The sequence below is a fragment of the Eurytemora carolleeae genome, unplaced genomic scaffold (assembly GCF_000591075.1).
Source record: "Eurytemora carolleeae unplaced genomic scaffold, Eaff_2.0 scaffold277, whole genome shotgun sequence".
Lineage (NCBI taxonomy): Eukaryota > Metazoa > Arthropoda > Copepoda > Calanoida > Temoridae > Eurytemora > Eurytemora carolleeae.
The window spans coordinates 277860-299835 of NW_019396330.1; the positions used below are offsets into that span (position 1 = coordinate 277860).

General features: G+C 31.7%; 1 protein-coding gene and 1 long non-coding RNA gene across 9 annotated transcripts in view; one reads left to right on the forward strand and one right to left on the reverse strand.

Moving 5' to 3' along the window:
* The window catches only part of LOC111701065 (tyrosine-protein kinase JAK2), a gene marked incomplete at its 5' end in the record, with an annotated part of 53311 nt that extends 32815 nt beyond the window's left edge, over positions 1 to 20496 (reverse strand). For all 8 annotated transcript variants that reach the window (XR_002765137.1, XR_002765136.1, XR_002765135.1 and 5 more), the window contains 15 exon segments: positions 1224 to 1292; positions 4104 to 4227; positions 7097 to 7180; positions 9394 to 9475; positions 9817 to 9887; positions 10951 to 11008; positions 12576 to 12666; positions 13384 to 13480; positions 13640 to 13731; positions 14981 to 15085; positions 16564 to 16639; positions 17516 to 17625; positions 17905 to 18006; positions 19211 to 19366; positions 20410 to 20496. Coding sequence is in view for 3 of the 8 variants with exons in the window: in XM_023472194.1 (XP_023327962.1) it covers positions 1224 to 1292; positions 4104 to 4227; positions 7097 to 7180; positions 9394 to 9475; positions 9817 to 9887; positions 10951 to 11008; positions 12576 to 12666; positions 13384 to 13480; positions 13640 to 13731; positions 14981 to 15085; positions 16564 to 16639; positions 17516 to 17625; positions 17905 to 18006; positions 19211 to 19366; positions 20410 to 20496 (1404 nt within the window).
* On the forward strand, positions 8336 to 8859 carry LOC111701066 (uncharacterized). The gene is made up of 2 exons (XR_002765138.1): positions 8336 to 8564; positions 8740 to 8859. It is a non-coding gene; the product is annotated as an uncharacterized LOC111701066 (long non-coding RNA).
* Positions 20497 to 21976: the final 1480 nt, after the last annotated feature.

Sequence of the window (21976 nt, forward strand, 5' to 3'; positions counted from 1 at the left end):
CTATCTTTTTTAATCCAGACAAAAGAGAAATAGAACGGGAAAAAATGAAACAGGAGAGAAAGAAATGAAAACAAAAACAGAGCTAAAGCAATGAAAATAAACAAAAAACTGAAAAAGAAAGATAAGAAGGAATGGACAGAGCAAAAAACAGAAGAGAAAAAGAAAAAGCAGAAAAGAAAGAAATAAAAACAATAACAAAACATGGATAAATCAGAACCATAATAGAAGAAAATATACGAGGTGAGAGATTTAAAAGAAACATAAATAAATGGATAAAGAAGAAATAGAACAGAAATAGATGGAACAGATAAGAGAAAGATAAAACCGGACAAAACAGAGAAGAAAAATATTTGATCGAGATGGAACAGGAAAGAGGTGGAATAGGAAAGAGATGGATCAGGAAAGAGATGGATCAGGAAAGAGGTGGAACAGGAAAGAGATGGAACAGGAAAGAGATGGAACAGGAAAGAGATGAAACAGGAAAGTGATGGAACAGGAAAGAGATGGATCAGTAAAGAGATGGAACAGGAAAGAGATGGAACAGGAAAGAGGTGGAACAGTCAAGAGGTGGAACAGTCAAGAGATGGAACAGGAAAGAGATGGAACAGGAAAGTGATGGGACAGGAAAGAGATGGATCAGTAAAGAAAGAAGATTAAACGCACCAGGAATGTGCAAAGCAGAAACAGGACAGAAAAAAGGTTAAAATTGATAAAAAGGAGATGAAACCTAAATAAATAAAACGAGTTAAGATTGGAATAAAAAACCCTGAATAGATTGTCGAGAGGTTGCGTGATTATTAAAAATGATTAAAAATGAACCTTATCTGTTCCCATCTACCTTGATACGTTTGTCTGTTTGGTCCATAAAATTAAAGTTCCTGCATCCTTTTAGTGTTCCCACCTACCAGGTTTATCTGTATGTTCCAGGACATAAACGTTCCTGCATCCTATTCGTGTTCTCAACTCCTAAGTTATCTGAATTTTCCAGGACGTTCCTGCATCCTATCAATGTTCCCACCTACCTTAATAAGTTTGACTGTGTGTTCCATAACATAAACGTTCCTGCATCCTATCATTGTTCCAACCTACCTTAAGAAGTTTATCTGTATGTTCCATAACATAAACGTTCCTGCATCCTATCATTGTTCCAACCTACCTTGAGAAGTTTATCTGTATGTTCCATAACATAAACGTTCCTGCATCCTATCATTGGTCCAACCTACCTTGAGAAGTTTATCTGTGTGTTCCATAACATAAACGTTCCGACATCTGATTTCACCGTGAACTAATCCCTATAAATAATAATTCTTGTAATATATGTGATCTTTTTATTTGATACTGTAAAAAAGATCCATTCATACACTGATTACTGATAAAGTGTCAAATCAAGGGCGTATACAAGTATTTAAACGCATGAACTTACTTATTTACTTGAAGATTGATGCACAATTAACACATCTGTCTGGATCTGTGTGTTTAGCAAAGCTAAGGCCCCAAAAAGCTAAGGCGTAGTTTTTGGCCAATACTGCGAAATAAAAAATAAATCTAAATTGTTCTTTGTAACATAAATAAAGTTTTCTAAAAAAAAACGTTTAGATTTGTGTCAAGCTCAAGAAATATCTATTTTATTTAAAAGTAGCCGAAGTACTGGGCGTTGCCCGTTTTAATTTTATTTTATTTGTCGTCTCCTGACACACAAACAAACGTTTATTCTGAAGGGGACACCATTTACCAAACGGGGGAAAATGTACCATTTTTGATTGAAGTTTTTTGTTTCAATATCTCGCTAGATAACAAAAAATGTTAACAATCTTCTTATTTTCAACTGTACTTCTGGTTTTTAAATTACTCTCTTTTACTCATCGCGATAATTACGAAGAACAAAGGGTTATTAACGATGGTTTATTATTGAATGAATACTGTGGAGAATTATAAATGTTTAAAAGCACTCTAAAACTGTAAAGATGAAACTTCTTGCATTGAAATCCAATTCTCAATATTCAGAGTTTACTAAATAATACAAATTCTCTAAACAAAATTGTACGCTTGACGACCTCCATAAACATTCTAAAGAAATTTTATAGTTCCTAAATCTTTGCAACATATGGTGTAAACCTTTGATATTTACAAATTGATAGTTTGAAATACAGGATATCACACAAAGGATGAGACTTAAGAGACGACATTTATAGTGCAATTAACCGAATTCAACCTTGTAATTGTTATATTTCATAGATTTAAGTTCATTATCGTCTCACTCTCATCCTTTATTTTAAAACATAAAATACCCACTATAGTGTCAGTAGAAGTAAATATTTCCATTTACTGTCATAACGCCGATATTAGGATTTATCTCTAATTGGATAATCAGTTAGATAGAAAGATAGATGATACCGCCATGCAATTTCTATTGGTTCAGAATAGACACCAAACACATATAAAATTGAATATCAATGTTGAATACTTATTAATGGCTTGTTTTTAAGCTTTCAAAAGATTGTTTATATGGTTATTTTGTCCTTTTTCAACATCCGAATGCAGTTTCCTTACCATAGAACTTATAATTCAATTTTGTGCATTTCTTAAACATATAAAATGCAATTATTCGGACTTCTCAAGCATTCTTTCCTTTCAGAAGGAAAATAAAGAAAGGAATTTGATCTTAGCCACTAACTCTGACTTTATAATCCCTATATCTTTGCAACACAATGTTGTAGAACTAAGATATTTTAAAATTTTGAGTTCTGTAATATCAAATTATCTGTTTTATTATGTTGTAAATATATAGGGATTAGAACATTTTGTTTGTTTGTGACAAGGACTCAATTCCTTTATCTGCTTTGGGCACCTTTTAAATCAACAGAAGCGTTGAACTTATTCATTCTTTTTTAACAAATCCAAGATCTAAGATGGGTATGAATTAGGTTAACAAGAATGCTATTTCTGATACATATTTATCTCAACTTTAACCAATAGTAAAAACATTTTGAACTTCCTCTCAATTCATAAATGCACATTGCACAACTTTGCTCATCTCAAACAAAAGGTGGAAGTTTACTTCATTAAAAGCATTCTTCTGTTTTATTAATTTAAAAATTCCCTCTGTAAAAATAAAAAAATTTATATTTCCATCAACAATTTCACAATTTTTGGTAAAAAAAACAACAAAATTCCTGACTTCCCTATTACCCGCCCCCCCCCCATGTTTTTTCTTTTCATAAGGGAATTGAGTCTTTGTCACAAACTCTGATTTTCTAATCCTTATATCTTTACAACCCAATGTCGTAGACCTTGAATATTTCAAACTTTAAATTATGTTAGAACAAATAATCAAAACTTGAAATTTCAAAAGTGTACACCAACAGATTGCAAATATATAAGAATTAGAACATTTCTTTTCAATTAAGATTAAGGTACTTTTTAATAATCAAAATAAAATAAAACAAAATAAAATAAAATCTAATAAAATAAATATTTAGGTAAATTTTATTTTTTTTAAACCAAACTAATTATGCGCCCAATAGGTCCAAAAAATCCTCGTCAAGTTAACTAAAGATAAATATTTTTTCAATTGTTAGTAATATATCATTTTTAAAAAATTCCTCTTACCTTCACTCCTTTAACTAATACAAAACCACAATTATATAGCGCGAGGCAGGGGTGTCGACTTCGAACAACACTGTGTCTTTTTTCGTCAATTTTATTTATTAATTTTCGAGTTCAGCTCAGTGCTATCAACTTCGATTTGTAACATATCAATTCACGTTTGTAACATATCTATTCACGTTTGTAACATATCAATTCACGTTTGTAACATATCAATTCACGTTTGTAACATATCAATTCACGTTAGTAACATATCAATTCACGTCAAACTAAAGTAAATTGCACAAAAGACTGAAATATTGCAAGTTATCAATAAGAATTTCTTTTATTGAAGAGCAGTTGAGAAGAACAAAAATGCCACGAATTTTTAACATGAAACCAGACAAATTTTCTACTTTCATACTTGAGCATAAAATCAAAACTAAAGGAGCTACGAGGTCTTAGGGCCGTACCAATTATGTCGCATAGATTTTATCTAGTTCAGTTGGAATCATTACCTTTCCCTGTAAATAGTAGAGTGCTCTAGCTAGACTAGTCCCTGCTTCTAGCATATCAACATTCTGGATTTTAGACTTATTCTCTCTTAGATACGCATCCAGGGGGCCATACTCAAAATATTCTCTAAAAAGGTGAAATAATTTTTACATATGTACTTTGCTTGTCTGTCTGGGTGTATTTTAGTTTGTTTGTCTGTTTGTAACCAATAAACGTCAAAACGACTGAACCGATCGGGCTTAAATTGTGTGTGGGATTTATGTGATATTTAAAAATGCGCGAATTTTTTTTTTGAAAATTCGCGAACTTTTTTTCTATTATTTTATGACAATTCTAAAGTTTAAAATTTTTATAGTATTACCGGGCGAAGAATTGTGTTCAGATTTCGATAACTTTAGTTTTTTTTTGATAAAATTGAAATCTGAACTAAATTCTAAATATCTCCGGTAATATTGTCAACAGACCACATTTTGGAAATGCCAGAACTAGAAGAATGTTGTGGTCGGTGTTTCAAAAATTTTACATGTGAAGGTAGGTTGAGAACAAACGTCACAAATAAATCAAAAGACTTTCAAGTCGTCTTGCTATTTTCATGTTTCGTGGAACACCCTGTACTGTACAAAGATAGAGCCCTAATTGAAAGTTAAAATAGAAGATGGGCGTGAAGCGCCCTAAAATCCTAGTTTTTAATTAAGTACTTTTTTCTTTAGTCTTTAGTCTTATCTTTTCCGTTGCAAAATCAAATCCTAAGAATCTAATAAAATTTTGCCTCTTGGATGAACTTAAAAAATTTAAGAAATTAATATATGAATTTTCTCTTGAATAAGGAAAATGTTCCTGTTGAGAGGAGTAAATTAAAAAACCAAATAAATTGCAAGCTCTGTAATTACCGCTATAATTCATTAACTATATATGACTAGAGGAAAAATATAGAGTTATAAACATTATTTTCATTTGAACCACAAAATAAGGAAAATCTTTTGCTTCAAAAATTAGATACTTTTTGACGGCAAAGAACCCCAACAAAAATTTTTCCTTACATGGTCTTAAAGAGCCGCCCGTGATTATGAGAGGAGGCAAATTGGAAATTCAAATAAAACAAAAAATTGCAAGCGTTTCTATAACTACAGGAAACCTGTTCAAATTAGAATTTACGTTTTAAACAGCAAAAATAAGGGAAATCGCAAGTGGTATTTCATTTTAAATAAAATGATTTTCTTTTAATTACTAAAACCATAAATGAGGAAAAGTCATTCGGTTTTGAACAGTAACATCCCCCCCCTCCCCATGAAGGAGGCTAAATACAAAATATCAAAAGCCATTTAATTTTTAACTTTACAACAAGCCAAATTTTTACACACCGCTTAAAATTACACATATTGAAAACTAAATATGACATCCCTAAGACGTCATTTTATGTGAATTGCAAGCTTGGGCTTTGGAGCGCTCTTACAGCTCTTAATTCACAAAGAGGCCTCCAATAATGTAAATATAAGAGGACAGAAACTTCTATCCTCTTAACTTTTAAAATCTCATTTTCCCCTTACCCCTGTCCTTTGATGCATTCAACCAAAGCTATTTAACAAGTTTGAGTTTCATTGATAAAAATGTTAATATGAACATTAAATATTGTTTAATTTTCATAATATTAGCAAGAGACCTTACATTTATTTACAGTAAATATAAACACAAAACAAAAATCAAAGAAAAACACGTTAAAAATACTGCAAGGTGAAAAGAATCTCCCAGTGATATAAATTGAGAGACCCGAACTCAGAGGTTTAAATTAACTTCAGTGCAAGAAGTGGACAAATTGTCATCTTCTTAAATTAAAAAAAGATGACAATGTCCGATTTACAACAGTACCCTTAAAAGCTTTGTCTGATCAAGTAAGAACTAGATATCAATGTTTTTGTTTCTTTAAACTGTTTATTTTCATTTGCAGTTTTTTGCGAAATGACACCTTTCGAGTAAAAAAACCGATTGTATCTTCCAAATCTTAAATCAGAGATAAGGTTTTAAGGGTACCGTTGTAAATCGTGCATTTCCATCTTTGCATGGAGGGTAACTTAGGATTGCACTTACAGTCCCTTTAAACATCTTTAAAAATGTATCCTACAAATTTCAAAATTCTCAGCAAAATTTATAATGAAAAAAGCAACCAAGACAATATTATTCCGCAGTTTTCTGGTTACCACTGTACTCTTAGATAAAAATAATGTATTTTTGGATCGAGAATTCTAAATTCTTGTCAAATATTTTAAGTCAATTTTTCCTTTTTCCTTTAATAATCTTGGTGTTTCCAAAATTCTGGTCAACATAAATTGCAATCTATCTTTTTTAATCCATGCACTGCATTGCACTGCCTAAATCTTTATTTAAATCAATCTTTTAAGGAATTGACTTTTTGCCACAAACTCGCATTTTCTAACTTCTACATCTTTGCAACCTGATGATGTAAACCTTTGATATTTGAATTTCAAACTTAAACTATTTGATCTAACAGAATTAATAGTTTGAAATATCAAAAGTCTAGGAAAACGGGTTGCAAAGTTATAGGATTTAGAAAATCAGAGTTTGTGGCAAGAACTCAATTCCTTTGTGCTCATAAAATCTTGAGGTTTTCAAATTCAATATATCGTTTTATCCCTGTAATTGTACATTTATGGAAGGGAATGTTTTATTCACAACGGAACCAGTGTTTGGTCATGAATGAATGAGATATCCAAGTTTATATGACTGAAAATAGATTTTTTTTCAAATCTGGTTCCAATGCATGAGCAACTTTCGGATTTCTGCAGCAGAAACAAAAATAAAAGTTTTCTGAGTTTAAAACTTTTAGAAATAGAAATACGACGATATCTTCCTCATGGTTACTCAGATAAAGATTTAAAGGGTTCTATTATGAATCTGACAATGCCCTCTAGAAATAAATGGAAAGTCACTTGAACAATTAAACTACGTGACAGTCCCTTTAAGACTCTGCATCCTTTACCTGACAATAACGAGTGGTTCGTTCTCCATTGGTAAACAAGCTCCATATACAGTTACTAGGCTTGGATCATCCCATCTCATCACTCTGTAACAATAAATCAATCTATCAATCAATTCAAATTCAATTAATCAACTAACTCTATATACATTATACAGTTACTAGACTAGGATCATCCCATCTCATTACTCTGTAACATTGTAGCAATCATTTAATCAATTTATAAACTAGCTTCATATACAGTTACTAGACTAGTATCATGTAGTAAAATCTTGACGAAATGTAATCAAAACCATGATGTTCTTTTGGAGATAAAAAATATTTACGACAAATTGAGAAATATAATATTGATACTATTTAATTCTTCTTCTATATATATATTATATACTTTGCTTGTCTGTCTGTTTGTTTGTCATTTTGAGAATGATTAAAAAAGGCCACTTTCAGATCAACACTTTAAAGCTAAAATTGGGGAATAGTGGTTCGCAGAGCGCCCTAAAATTCAAGTATAATAAGATTTAACAAGAAATGCAGAAACTTATTTATTCAATGTGCAGGAGAATAAATTATCTTTTTTCCATATTAAAAAATAAAATGTGGAAACCCAAGATTCTAGCAACAATTCAGGAAACCTTGCATAGTATTGAAAACGATAAGGTTTTTAATCAAACAAATCTTCTTTCTAGTTTGTTTTAGTTCAGAAAATAATTCTTTGATAACATAACTTTTGCTCTGGCTACGAGACAGGATCCTAAAATCCTGATCTTTAAATTTGTGTGCATTTCAAACACCCAGTCACTTAATGAAGAGTCACTTGGAATTAGGTTTACAATCCGTTTATGTAACAACATTCCTTCAAGTAATTAAATATAAATAGAAAAATAAAGCGGTGAACATAATACTCAAGTTAAGTGAGTTTTGTTATGCAAAGGTCCAAACAGCATGCTTAACAAAGCACTGCTGATAGTTTTCATTATCTCGATATGGGATCCTTCATGAACATAACAAAATTTAATCTGCAAACCCAGAATGGACAGCCATCCAAAGTATGTAGTACAGTTGTAGGCGATTATATCAATATAATAAAGACGACTTTCGACATCAATTTTGATTTATATTAAGCTTTAAAACAGCATTGGATACACAATACACATAAACATAGAAGTTAAGAGAAGCTGTCAGTAAAAGGGTCTTTTCGATAACTTTGAACTTGTCATTGGAAAAAAAGCTGGTTAACAATCTGTTACGCGAGCCATGCTGCGTGTATGAAGTCTATGTGGTGCCCCTGTGAATTTCTGAGTTCTCCCTGAGGATCTGTACAGAACGTATTGTGAAAAAACTAGTTTAGGAGCTGTTTACAGACTGACTACGCAGGCGCAAGATTTCTCGCGTGAGAGTGAACAGTTTTGTATTAGTATATGTTTATTTGTCTTTACGAGTGTAACCGTGCTTATATTCTAGGATCACTGCGGTAATAATTTTTTATATATATATATATGCTATCGTTTGATTATATTATGATTGATATATTGTAAATATGTTTGTTGGTTCCTTGCCACAGTTTTTTAATGCCTGAGTGGATTATTTTTGTATTCGTATGATTTATCACTCAAAGCTTTTTCTGTGGGCTTATTAAACTTATTTAGATTGAAGCATTCGAGAAATAAACGTTCGGAACCATATTATTATCCTTTGTTATGGAGAGCGTTGAGAGGAGGAAGGCTTACAATCCAATCTCGAGAAATACCGCACGGTATATACATTAGGTCTTTAGGGAAATCGCTAAGTAGCGAAACACAATCAAACCTTATATAAAAAGCCGTCTCCACTGTATTGATATAATCGCCTACCACTGTAGTTAAATATTTAGAATCAAGGATGTAAAGCAAGGAAAGTTATTTCAGAAGTGTACACATCTTTTGTACTGCAGTGTACTGTCTCTGGGCGGTAATATAAACACAAGACGGATGTCAAAGCCTGACATGAGATCCATCTTTCACATAAAAAAAATCAATGAAATATTCTAGTCTTAGGAAACTTTTATGTGAACTATCAACATTATCAAAATTAAATGCTTTAACCTCCTCGGATACTAAACGAACACTGATGCATCTATTCTTGTTTACAAATTCCGCCCAAAGAGAACTGGTTTCAATGTGTACGCAGAGTATACACGACTGCAATTAACTTTCCTTGCATTACACCCTTGTTTAGATTGAAGTAGAAAAAATCGTCAACAATGTGATTAACATGTAAACATCTTTGGCTTGGGTTGTTTGAGTAAATAATGGCATATTTACCTCGTCGCTAGATTTAGAAACTCCGTCATTTTCTCTCCCATTAAATCCTTCTTTAACTGTTTTATTGCAACTACTCTTCGATCTTAATAGTACAATAATATATCAGTATATTTTTAATCCTTCTTTAACTGTTTTATTGCAACTACTCTTCGATCTTAATAGTACAATAATATATCAGTATATTTTTATCTTTGGGGCCTTTTTTAAACATTGCGGATATTTTTCCTGTGTTTTACCCCCCTTCATTTTTTATTGTTCAGTGTTCATTTATTGTTCATTCATTGTTTATTGTTCATTCCTTGTGCATTGTTCATTCATTGTTCATTGTTTATTCATTGTTCGTTCATTGTTCATTCATTGTTCATTAATTGTTCATTGTTCATTGTTCATCATTGTTCATTGTGCATTATTCTTTGTTGTTACCTGCAGTATTTTGCCTCCACTCTCCTTTCCACACTTTACACATTCGACCCTGGTGACAAATCCCTTCAAACCTACAGAACAGGATTTTATTATTTCATGAAATTTTATTCTAGCATTAAATATAATTGGATCATAACTTAGGAACCCCTGGACTGATTTGCCTCAAATTTTGATTGGGGAACTCGGGAGAACCACGGGAATGTTCTTAGCTTGGTTTTGAGATTCTACGTTGAGAGCGTCGAAAAACTTAGTTTCTCGGTAAAATCGTCCAAGAACGGGTAAACGGCGGGAGTAAACAATAAACCTGGGCAGCGCTGGGTTCCAAAGCTAGTTCTACATATTAAAGAAGTGTGAATTCTAGCAGGATTACTTTGATGTAGGGGTAAAACTGCCTTTCCCCCTTAGAAAATTTCTTAAGCAGCCTCATGAATGGTACCCAAAAAAACCTTGTACACTGTAATTGGTTTTACACAAATGGAGATGTGGTTTCTCATGAACATGTTCGATGATGATTGTTGACTAGAAATGGAAATGTAAAAAAATATGTTTTTCCTGAAAGTTTTTAATTATTATTTCCTTATTTACTCACTAATTTCCTAGTCTCACGACCAGGAATTATTAATTTTCAGATATAGGGTTTTCCGCAAAACATGAGACTTTATAGACTGAATTTATGAGTTTATTCAGTACCTTTTCTAACATTGATGGTTCCCAATTTGCTTTCATTACAAAATAATTTCGTACGCATACAAAGTTTTAACTTCCAGATCAAACACCAAGTTAAATTTTCAGTTTCAAGTACCCTTCAAGTAAAGATGGCTATGCCTGATTTACAACTATGTACCCTTGAAACCTTAATCTTATCAAAAATGTTGAAGATACCGTCGTTCTTCTGGCTTCAAATGTGTTGATCATTTCCATCGTTTCTAATAAGCAAGAAATGAGCAAGTCACTTTTGCAGAGAACCCGCAAATAATGAACAGTTTAAATAAACAAAAACATAGCTATCTAATTCATACTTGATCAGACAACGCTTTAAAGGGTACCATTGTGAATAGGGCATTGACATCATTGCATTGAAGGTCACTTGAAATTACGCTCACAGTCCCTTTAATATGAAAAGTTTCTGCTTACTTAGAAAGGTTGTTGTATGGTATAAAATATCTGTCGGATGTTGTGCTGGGTTTACTTCCTGTTTAACAAAACATATTCTTATTTTTAAAGAATAAAAATATCCATAAATGAAAAATCAATCGCTAAATATATAGGGGTGTATATTCTCAAAAATTCATTTCCCCACCCCCTTGGAAAACATCGATTCACTTAGAAGTTATTTATGTTTTTCTTAGTGTTGAACTCACTGAAATATGAAAAATTAACGCTTTAAAGTGAAAAAATGAAAATGCATGAATATTGTAGGAAAAGTATCAAAAATAAATTTAAAAACTTGCCTTTTNCCCCGGATGAAATTCTAAAAAATATACACCTTTAGTTATGGGTGTATTCAGTAGGAGAAAAAACAGTAAAGAAGTGCTTAGGATCCATTTAATTTTAATGCGGATCCGGATCCGGGATTTAGACTGCAAAAAAATGGATCCGAATCCAGGTTATTTCTTTAAAATTGACCCTAATTTTTTAACAAAGCAGAATTTTCAAATTTTTTGTCTTATTATTCTAGCTTATTTTTATGCTAAAACTTTTATAATCTCTCTTTTTTCAATAGTTCAGATTTGGGGTTTGAGAGTAAAATTTAATTTTGCAGTTTTTTTTTGATATTTTACCCCTTTGATCCGGATCTGTGGATCCGAACATGTTTAGTGATCCGGATCCAGGAAGCCAAATTCTTGCGGATACAACGGGTCCAGATCCAGTGAAGAAAAAATGATAAAATGAAGTCATGAAAAATAAATCTGAAAAGGCATGAATAATGTCTGAATTGAATAAACAATAAATAATTTAAAGAAAAGAGTAGAAAAATTGTCAAGTAGAGATCAAACATCAATGGCAAAGCATTACATTTATTTTAATGATGACTTAGAGGTAAGGGGATTTAAAGATAAAGTTTATGCAAGTAATAATGGCCAAGTGAATAAATTGTTCGCAAAATGTGAACTAATGCAAAATGTTTTCATTTTGCATTTTTTTAAAACAAATGGTTGAATATATGAATTCAAAACAAATATAAATGTATGAAAGTATATAAATGTAAAAATACACATTACACAATACATAAATATCTAATATAGATGAATAAATGAATATAGGTGAGGATTAATAAACGCATAAATAATTAATTGAAAATAAATCAACAAACGAATTTAAATGAAAGTAAAAAAATAGATGTATAAAGAAATTTTAATGAATAAAAATTAATAAACTCGTATAATGAATAAATATAATAGAATATCAATGAATATAAATGAATATAAATGAACATAAATGAATATAAATGAATATAAAAGAAAATAAATGAAAATAAATGAAAATAAATGAAAATAAATGAAAATAAATGAATATAAATGAATTTAAATGAATTTAAATAAATAAGAAAGAATACATATGAATATAAATAAATATCAATGAATATAAATGAATATAAATGAATATAAATGGATATAAATGAATATAAATGAATATAAATGAATATAAATTCATGTAAATAATTAAGAATGAATATAGAATATTGAATGTAGATGAATAAATATGTATGAATATAAATGATTATAAATCATTATAAAAGAATGCATGAATATGGTTTCCTAAAGAATCATGCTTCCATTGGACTGGATTTCTGCAGAGTAGAAGAGAAGGACATTTATCATATTCGCTCAAGTGTATACAGTCCAACAGCTAAATATAATCTAATTATTTATGTCAAAATTTAACAACGAAGCACTTTCAAAAAATCTCTAAATATCTGATTTGGGAGACATTTTGAGACTTAAAGCAACTAGAGGAATTACTTATTATGCGGCATGGAAGAACCGTGCACAAAACGTGATACTACAGGGTGTCCCAATAAACATTGGAATTTAGTGACGATTTCGATATAGTCTTTTTAAATAATTCTTTGATTTAGTTTAGTGATACCTACTGAGAAAGCCGTAATCTGTATGAGTTTCGTCTGCTATGTTCACATTTTGTTGGTTATGCATACGGGTGTACTTAGTAAAACAAGAAAATTACAGTGTACAAGCAGAGTAAACTTCTTCACTGTTCAATAATGTTCATCTTGCGGAGACATTATAGACACATCTTAACAGTCTTTTACCCTTTTCATAAAATAAACTCTAGCAGACAAAATAATATTATGGCTGCTGAAATTAGGTATTACAATGCTAATTCATAACAAAGACGATATCGAATTCGTCACTGAATTCCCATGTTTTTTGGGACACCCTGTATTAATTTTGCCACATCGTTTTTTTAACTATCAACCTGAAAAGGTAAAATGTTTTCATAGATCAATATTACTCTTTAAAAAACTGTACAAAAAAATGGAAACTATTTCTAACTGGTTTAACTGATTCTAAGAAGCCTGGTTTGACTTGGTCTAAGAACGAATACCTGGAAACAGGTTTGACCGGTTCTAATTGCTTGAACAACAAGAGATACTGAGGAAAATGGTTGATACACTTCCTCTGGCAATTGGAATCTCCCACCTCTATAAAAAAGGGGTATTCCTTGAAATTCTTTATTAAATGATAAATACATTTATTACAACTATTAGGATTACACAAATTTATTGGGATGGATATATATAATTTAGGTTTATTTGAACAAGGAAGCTGAATCGGTGCGAATCATTCAAAAAGTTTCATACCTGTCCAAGCTATAGAGTCCTGTATCCTTATCCCGTAGAATACACAGCTCCTCAGGTCTGCATCCAGTCTCGTAGCAGAACAGGAGAAATATCTAGGCAAGGGTTCCTAAGCTGTGGGCTAACGAGGTTTTATTTTTATTTTTTTTTTCTCTCAACCACTCTTTCTTTTATTAAAAACGATGATAACTTAACACTCTCCACTAAAACCCAATAATCATTCGGTCAGAGTATTGCAGATCACTGCAGTCACGGGCAGCCGTAGTACATTTGAATTTCCCAGCCGGGTCAACCTTTCCAGTCCCAGTTTGTACTGTACCTAACTCTACGTACAGGACTAGCCGGTGCAACAAGGTTGACGCAGTCAGGCTTTATGCTTCATATAGGTTGGATTTACTTTTACTAAAGGGGCAGAGGTGCGTGCAGTACGCACCGAAAGCTTAGTTTAGGATGTTAAAGGTCTTAATAAGAATATATCTTTATTTTACACTCAAGAGTTAACAAGAGTCATAGGACTAATTTCATTTTAGTTTTTACTATTCTATTGTTTGAATCAAAATATTTTTCAGTATATTTTACAAGATCCTGTTCCTGTACTACCATAACCACTGTAATAAACAAATCAAATCCGAACAAAGGTTTACTGCATGCACCCCTGACCCTTTAGTAAAAGTAAATTCCACCTTAAGTCGGACCGCGTCAACCTTGTTGAACCGGCTAGTCCTATTGAGTGTCTGCGTGCTTTATATACCCAATGTCCGGGCGATACAGTACGAACTGGGACTGGAAAAGTTGACCCGGCTCGGAAATTCAAATGTACTACGGCTGCCCGTGACTGATTTTCTTTTCTTATTTTTGATTTAACAACATTACTGATAATAAAAAGGCCCAACTGCTTTTTATTTAAGATGTTGTTTTCAACATGATTTTTATTTTTAAGGGGAAATAATTAATTGGAATTATAGGAATGATTTCAATCTTAGTAATGGTAGAGATTTATTTTATAAATATATTTCTCACTAGAATCCACGACTAAACTCTTCCATGGAAAGCATAATAGGCATTTATTTAAGTTGTAATATTTCATATTAGATCTTTATTTTTCTTTATTTTATATTCAAATACTTTTTTTATTATGTAGAAATATGTTTTTTATATGTTTTTCTACTCTAATAATTATTTGAATTATTTTCATTTATTTTGTTTCATATATTTTAATAGTGAAATATTCTTTTTCTCTGTACACTCTTTTTCTTCTGCTTTGTTTCATTAAGTTACAAATCATTTTTTTTTTTTTTTTGGGGCTTAAACTATTTTTTTATGAATTTGATATTTTTATTTTACCTTTTCATGTTTATCAGGACTCTGACGGAGAAGAAAAGAACCTTTCTTGAAATTTAGCTTCTGTAATTTGGAGATAGCAAATTCCTTAGTTATAGGACCATGGACCTAAATATATAGCAAACTCTTTAGTTATAGGACCATGGACCTAAATATATAATAAACTCTGTAGTTATAGAACCATGGACCTTAACATATAGCGAACTCTTTAGTTATAAGACCATGGACCTAAATATATAGCAAATTCTTTAGTTATAGGACCATGGACCTAAATATCTAGCAAACTCTTTAGTTATAGGACCATGGACCTAAATGCTAACTTTTGTATAGAATCATGGACCTAAATAAATAGCAAACTCTTTAGTTATAGGACCATAGACTTAAATTGCAAACTTTTAGTTTAGGATCATGGACCTAAATGCAAACTCTTAAGTCATAGGACCATGGAAGTAAAGATATAACAAACTATTTAGTTTTACAACCACAGACCAGGGGCGTACGAGAGCTTTAGTGTATGGGGTGCATCTTTTGCACCGACATTTTTTTGTTTGTACCTCCTAGAAGATTTGTGCCCACCCTAAAAAAACCTATTTTGACAAAAGTATGATTAGTTTTTTTTTTTTGGTTTAGAACAGATATTTGTTGATTATTTAACAGAGAAGCAAAGGAGATAATATTTTACCAAAAAATCCAAACTTATAATCTCTATATATCTCCAACCCGATGTCGTAGATCTTTGATATTTTAAACTATGAATTCTATGAACTATGAAAAAATCTTAGTTTGAAATAAGGTTCACTCCATCAGGTTTCAAAATTAGAAAGTTTGAGTTTGCATGGCAAAATCTTAGTGCCCCCCCCCCCGTATGGGGGCACGTGCACCCAGTGCCCCCCCTTGTACGCCCCGCCATGGACCTAAATATTTATAAAACTCTTTAGTTTTATAGGATCATGGACCATGCACCTTAAATATACGGCTAACTATTTAATAATGAAACCAAATAAATAGCAATCTCTTTAATTGTAGGACCAAGGACTTCAATATAAGAAAAACTTATTTTATCTTAATCCCATTAAAATGTTATAGGCAAAACTCTAAAATGTAAAATTTCACAAGAAAATCTAATCAAAAGTGTTTTGATACTGCCAACATTTTTATAAAGAAATGCATTTAAAAATTGCACATTTACAAGTTGAAAAATTATCTCCTGGGTTAGAAGTGGTTTACACATTTTTATCAAACCACAGGAAGTGAAAACAAAAACATTGAAAAAAATTTATTTATTTAAAAATATTTTTTAAAACTAATTTTAACGAAGGTTTTGCTAAATTACTAATTTTTTTTAAGTATTCTATTTTATTAATAAAAAACTTCTCATTGCTGGTCTCTCACTTACAAAAGGAATAAAAAACCTATTTATGAAAACTTTTTTATTTCCAAGAACTTATATTTTTCAATATAAATAAATGCTTTTTTACTGTGGTCTGGTTTTTTAAATGAAAAATATTTCTTAAAATTTCTTTTTGTAAAATATGGCATGGGAATTAATGTGTTAAATGTAAGCGGGGAGGGATTAAAAAGTTTACCTTATTAGCTATTAAATCCTCTAAAATTGGATACTTAAGCTCAGAACAGAGGGAGAAGGACCATTTTTCAACTAGCCTTGAATCAAGCTTATTTAAATATTTTTCTAGAATTAACAAAATATGAATTCAAAGAGCCCTTTCTATACTTTGGAAGTCGTTGATAAAATGTTTTTTATGAGAAAAATCCCCCCGCGGCCAGCCACCTTAAGTAATAGGACTACTTTCTTTTAATGATTCTATGAATTTACAGTTTCAGAGAAAATAAAAGAATGTTTCAGAAAATACTAATCCCTGGATTGTAAATTAATTGAACATTTTTCATATTTTAATATTGATATAAGGTTTGATAAGAAAAATTCAAAATATTCTTTTTAAAAATTAAATCAAATCATATAAGTAGGGATGGCTGCAGGCTCCTAAATGTAGGTTTGAGTTTCAAGTCTTACCCACATCCGGGGTTTTCAGCTTGATCTCTACCAATGTTTTAAAATGTCTTAATGAAGATTACAGTTCTAATAAGTATAGATAACAGTTTACAGAACCCTTTACTATATACAGTGTTTGATAAATACTAACAGTTACTTTTTTACGTCCTTGAAAAGAGAACTGAATCAACATTTTATAATTAATCAAGGTTGAAAGTAATTATTGAATTTTCCCAGGAATTTTAATTCTTTTCAAAGAACAGAACAATTTGAGAGAATGGTTCTAATTATCCAATGCTGAAGATAAAACTCCTTAGAAAAACATTTAGTGCGTCTTTTTTTCGAAGGATACGAATTGATAAAGGTGAGCAGAATTACAACTCAAAATTTCAACGAAATCATGAATAGTTTTATAGTTATTATTATTCTTGATGTCATCCTAAAGATTATTTTAATAATCATCCTTTTCAATTTTCCAAGACTTAAAATCATTTAATATCATATATTTTATATATTATATTATATACCTATAATATCCACAGAGTAGGCTGAGAATGGATATTGTATCCCGTTGGTTCAATATCCTGAAGTATAGGGGGATACCATTCATCCTGGATATCTCGATATTTCCAGCATCCTAAATATTCGTTTAAAGAAACTGATCACACTGAACGTTGTACAGTGTACACCCAGTAAACCCCAAAAATGCCCCTAAACAACGTCTAACTGCATCAGAAATAGTGTCCAAAAAATATGCCAAAAAAGTATGAAAATAGCACAGATGCACAATCTACCAATAAATGTCTTTAGTTGAATTCCCGTGGGCACATTTTTTTAAGTTGTCTTTACACAGAATCTTTTATAGCTGTAGAATAAGAAAAGGTAGATTTTTACCGATAAATAGCTCCATATCTACCTGAAGTGCAATATTACAAATCTGACTTATAGTTGCAACAGTCTCAGCAACCTCCTCTCTATCTATCCTCCGGAGTACAACCAGCTGGGTCTCCTTGTCCTCCTAGAAATAAAGGACATTGTCTCCTGAGCTGGAAACTTTAGAATGGTGGATATCGGGATTAATGCTTGATCCACTCTTTTTCTTAATCTCCAGATTAAATATTGCTTGTTTTCCTCACGAATTTAATCTCCAGATTAATTAACAGGTCGGGATTAAGGATATCACATTCTAAAGTTTTCAGCTCTGGTCTCTGATATTTAACATTTCACTGAAGAGACGACTTGAAGGTCGTCTTTGTTTTTTAGTATAATTTGCAGGTTTCATTCACAATATTAAACATTTTTGTTTTATCTAATATATTTTATAAAAGTGTTAATGTTACAATTTTGATTATTTGTCTTGGCCGAATTAAATTTTTGAGTATTAAAAGAACAATTCATTTTTTAAGATTTAAGTTTTTGTTAAATTTTAAGATTATTACCATACATTACTGAGAGCTACGATGAACACGATCAGATTTTCATTAAATGAAATAAAATTGCTAAGTCAAAATTAAAAGAAAAATACCCTACATCTTATCCTTTTCCCAATAAAATTGTGTTTGTACATTAGCACCAGTGGATGTTTTCTCTGAACCGACGAAAATGGTTTATATGTTACAAGATTTTACTTATACAGCTTTGTGTATAGTAAAAAAACTCTTTAATAGAAATAATTTTAACTTGTCTCTAGTTGCAAATGCATCTACTAATTTAATCATTCAAATAAAATTTTAAACTAAAAGATTTGACATATACCTAACAAAAAAATCTTTGTTTTATTATATTACTAGGCTTTTATGGCGCTTCGCACCCATCTTCTTTTTCAAATTTTAATTGTGGCTTTATCTGTGAGCATCTTCTCTTTGTACACTAGCATAAATTTTATTTTTTATTTTGCGAAATTTCATAATATTTTTTCGCGCATTTTCAAAATTTTACAAAATGAAATAATTTAAGATAAAAATATTTTAAGATTACATATTTAAAGTCTCATTGGCCATAAACCTTCCCTGGGGCCACGTGAGGTCCCACACAAAATTTGGGCCTGATCGATTCAGCCGTTTTGACATTATTGGATACAAACAAACAGACAAACAAATAAACAAACAGACAAGCTAAATTTAAATATAGATTATCTTCCTGTTTATTTGCAATCTGAATTATTTCGATTTTTTTCAGAATCAAGTACAAAGGTGGCCCCCCTCCCCCGCAACTGTCCCTACCTTTGGATGAGTTATTACAAGTTTAATTTCACTGATCCGCCCTCCTTCGTCCCAGTGGGCGGAGAACTCCTCGTGAAAGTAGGAGGGGAAATATTTCTCCGTCTGACGGAGAAAGTCCTCCTTCAGGGGGAAGGGTCCCGTAGTGTTCTTATATCCCTAAAATAAAAAATAAAGGATCAAAAGAAACCGAGTTTTTGCAACAAATTCGAATTATTCATCCCTTTGTATTTGCAACCTTATGGTGTAAACTGTAAACCTTGAATAGTTCAAAGGTATAGCTGAAGAGAAAATCAAAGTTTGTGGCAAAAACTCAGTTCCTTTGGACCTCCAAAACATATTTGAGCGGTAAATAAAATAGACTTAATTGTACTCCTATTATGTTATTATTAGATATAATTTTTAATTAGCTTGATATTGCCGACATTGTTAAAATTCAAAAAAAATATTTCTTAATTAAAATTCAAATAAAGAAGAACTATGTTTGTCCTATTTCTGAATACTATTATTAAAAAATATAACAAGATATCTTGGGAAAAAAGTTAAAAGGGCCGTTTTCGGAGCCACCTGTTCTTAAATTTAAAGGTTTTACATTCTTAGATGGTTTTTGAAATTACGCCGACACTCGACAGTCCATTTAGAGTGGGAGTGCAGGGACGCCATGAGCCCCACAAAATGGTCTCCAAGCCTCTGGATTCGTAGATGAGTTTTAAAAATCTTCAGAAACAATAATTAATATCTTAATAATTATGCAATGTATTTTGGATATTTAAGAAAACATTGTAAATATCTAAAGATTTAATATTTTCTTTAAAAAATGTTATTTATTACTTCTATTATATCTATTCTAACGTTAAAGGGAAGCGTCTGGTTTTTTAAATAATTAACTGCCCATACGGAGGCTTGGACCCCATTTTGCGGAGCTCATGGAGGCCCTGCAGCCCCTCCCTTGTCCCTTTAATGACGTCAACTAGTTTAAACTTGAAGTTTAACTTAAGAAGTTTATCCACAAATGTTTCAACTTTACCTTAAGAAGTTTATCCGCGTATGTTTCAACTTTACCTTAAGTAGTTTATCCACCCATGTTTCAACTTTACCTTAAGAAGTTTATCCACGCATGTTTCAACTTTACCTTAAGAAGTTTATCCACACATGTTTCAACTTTACCTTAAGAAGTTTATCCACACATGTTTCAACTTTACCTTAAGAAGTTTATCCACACATGTTTCAACTTTAGCTTGAAGAAGTTTCACCGCCATTATCTTCTCTAGTCCACTCCATAGATCCCGAGGAATGTAACACTAGAAAATGTACAGTAAGAACCAGGATAAGGTGGAATAGGGAGACGACTGTTATACTTTTATTCTTTAATAGTCCAATGAACATGAGACAATAATCCATCAATCTCTCCTCCTGAAGATTAGCAGGCTTCAGCGCGAAGAAAAGATCCAGTTTCTTCTTACTCTTGGGTTCAACTTCAACCTTTGGTTCTTCTTCACTATCCTCATCTTCATTATCCCTGGCTGCCCTAGCTCCTCCTTGCTGCCGGTGCCGGGTCTCAACTAGGCAATCAACCATACAGGCAATCTTACCATTAAACATTCGTCCACTTGTTTATGATTCTCTTGTAAGGCCTCATATTGAATATGGAAACGTTACTTGGGGAGGGGTTAAAAACTACAGCAAAAAAAACAGATCCTTGCAAAAAAGTCAATCAGAGTGGTTAATAATAGTACTTTCAAGGCACATTCAAATCCATTATTTTCAAAACTGAAAGTTCTTAATCTTAATCTTAATACAAACGTGTGTTGATATTTATGCATGGATACTTTAATGATAACCTTCCAAAATATGTTTAAGTCTCTATACCAAATCAACCATGTAATTAGTTGTAGCAAAGACGATGGAAAAAAAAGAAATTCTTCAAGTTTAAGACGACATTACATTAAAGCGTTCTCGAAAGCTAAAAAAACTTTCTTCTAGTTCAAGACGACATTTATTGACGTTCTAGATTGAACCACTTTCTTCATTAATAATATAAAGGGTTACTTTTAAAGAATGAGTCTTCATAAACCCTAGACGAATGAAGGGAATTTACTCAGTCTTGTTTCTTACATTCCTGGTCCCCTTTAGCTTTAAGCTTGTTTCTTACATTCCTGGTATCCTTTATAAACTTTAATCTTGTTTCTTACATTCCGGGTCCCCTTTAGCTTTAAGCTGGTTTCTTACATTCCTGGTCCCCTTTACCTTTAAGCTTGTTTCTAACATTCCTGGTCCCCTTTACCTTTAAGCTTGTTTCTAACATTCCTGGTCCCCTTTACCTTTAAGCTTGTTTCTAACATTACTGGTCCCCTTTAGTTTAAGCTTGTTTCTTACATTCCTGGTCCCCTTTACCTTAAAGCTTGTTTCTTACATTCCTGGTCCCCTTTACCTTTAAGCTTGTTTCTTACATTTCTGGTCCCCTTTACCTTTAAGCTTGTTTCTTACATTTCTGGTCCCTTTTACCTTTAAGCTTGTTTCTAAGATTCCTGGTTCCCTTTAGCTTTAAGCTTGTTTCTTACATTCCTGGTCACCTTTAGCTTTAATCTTGTTTCTTACATTCCTGATCCCCTTTAACTTTAATCTTGTTTCTTACATTCCTGGTCACCATAACAAAATTTAACTTTGAGATCGTCAAATTCAATGAGTATTAGGTCGTCATTTAAATTATGTGTATAACCCTGTACAAGTTCATCCAGCCTTTCCAGGACCTTGAATCCCCCCCCCCCC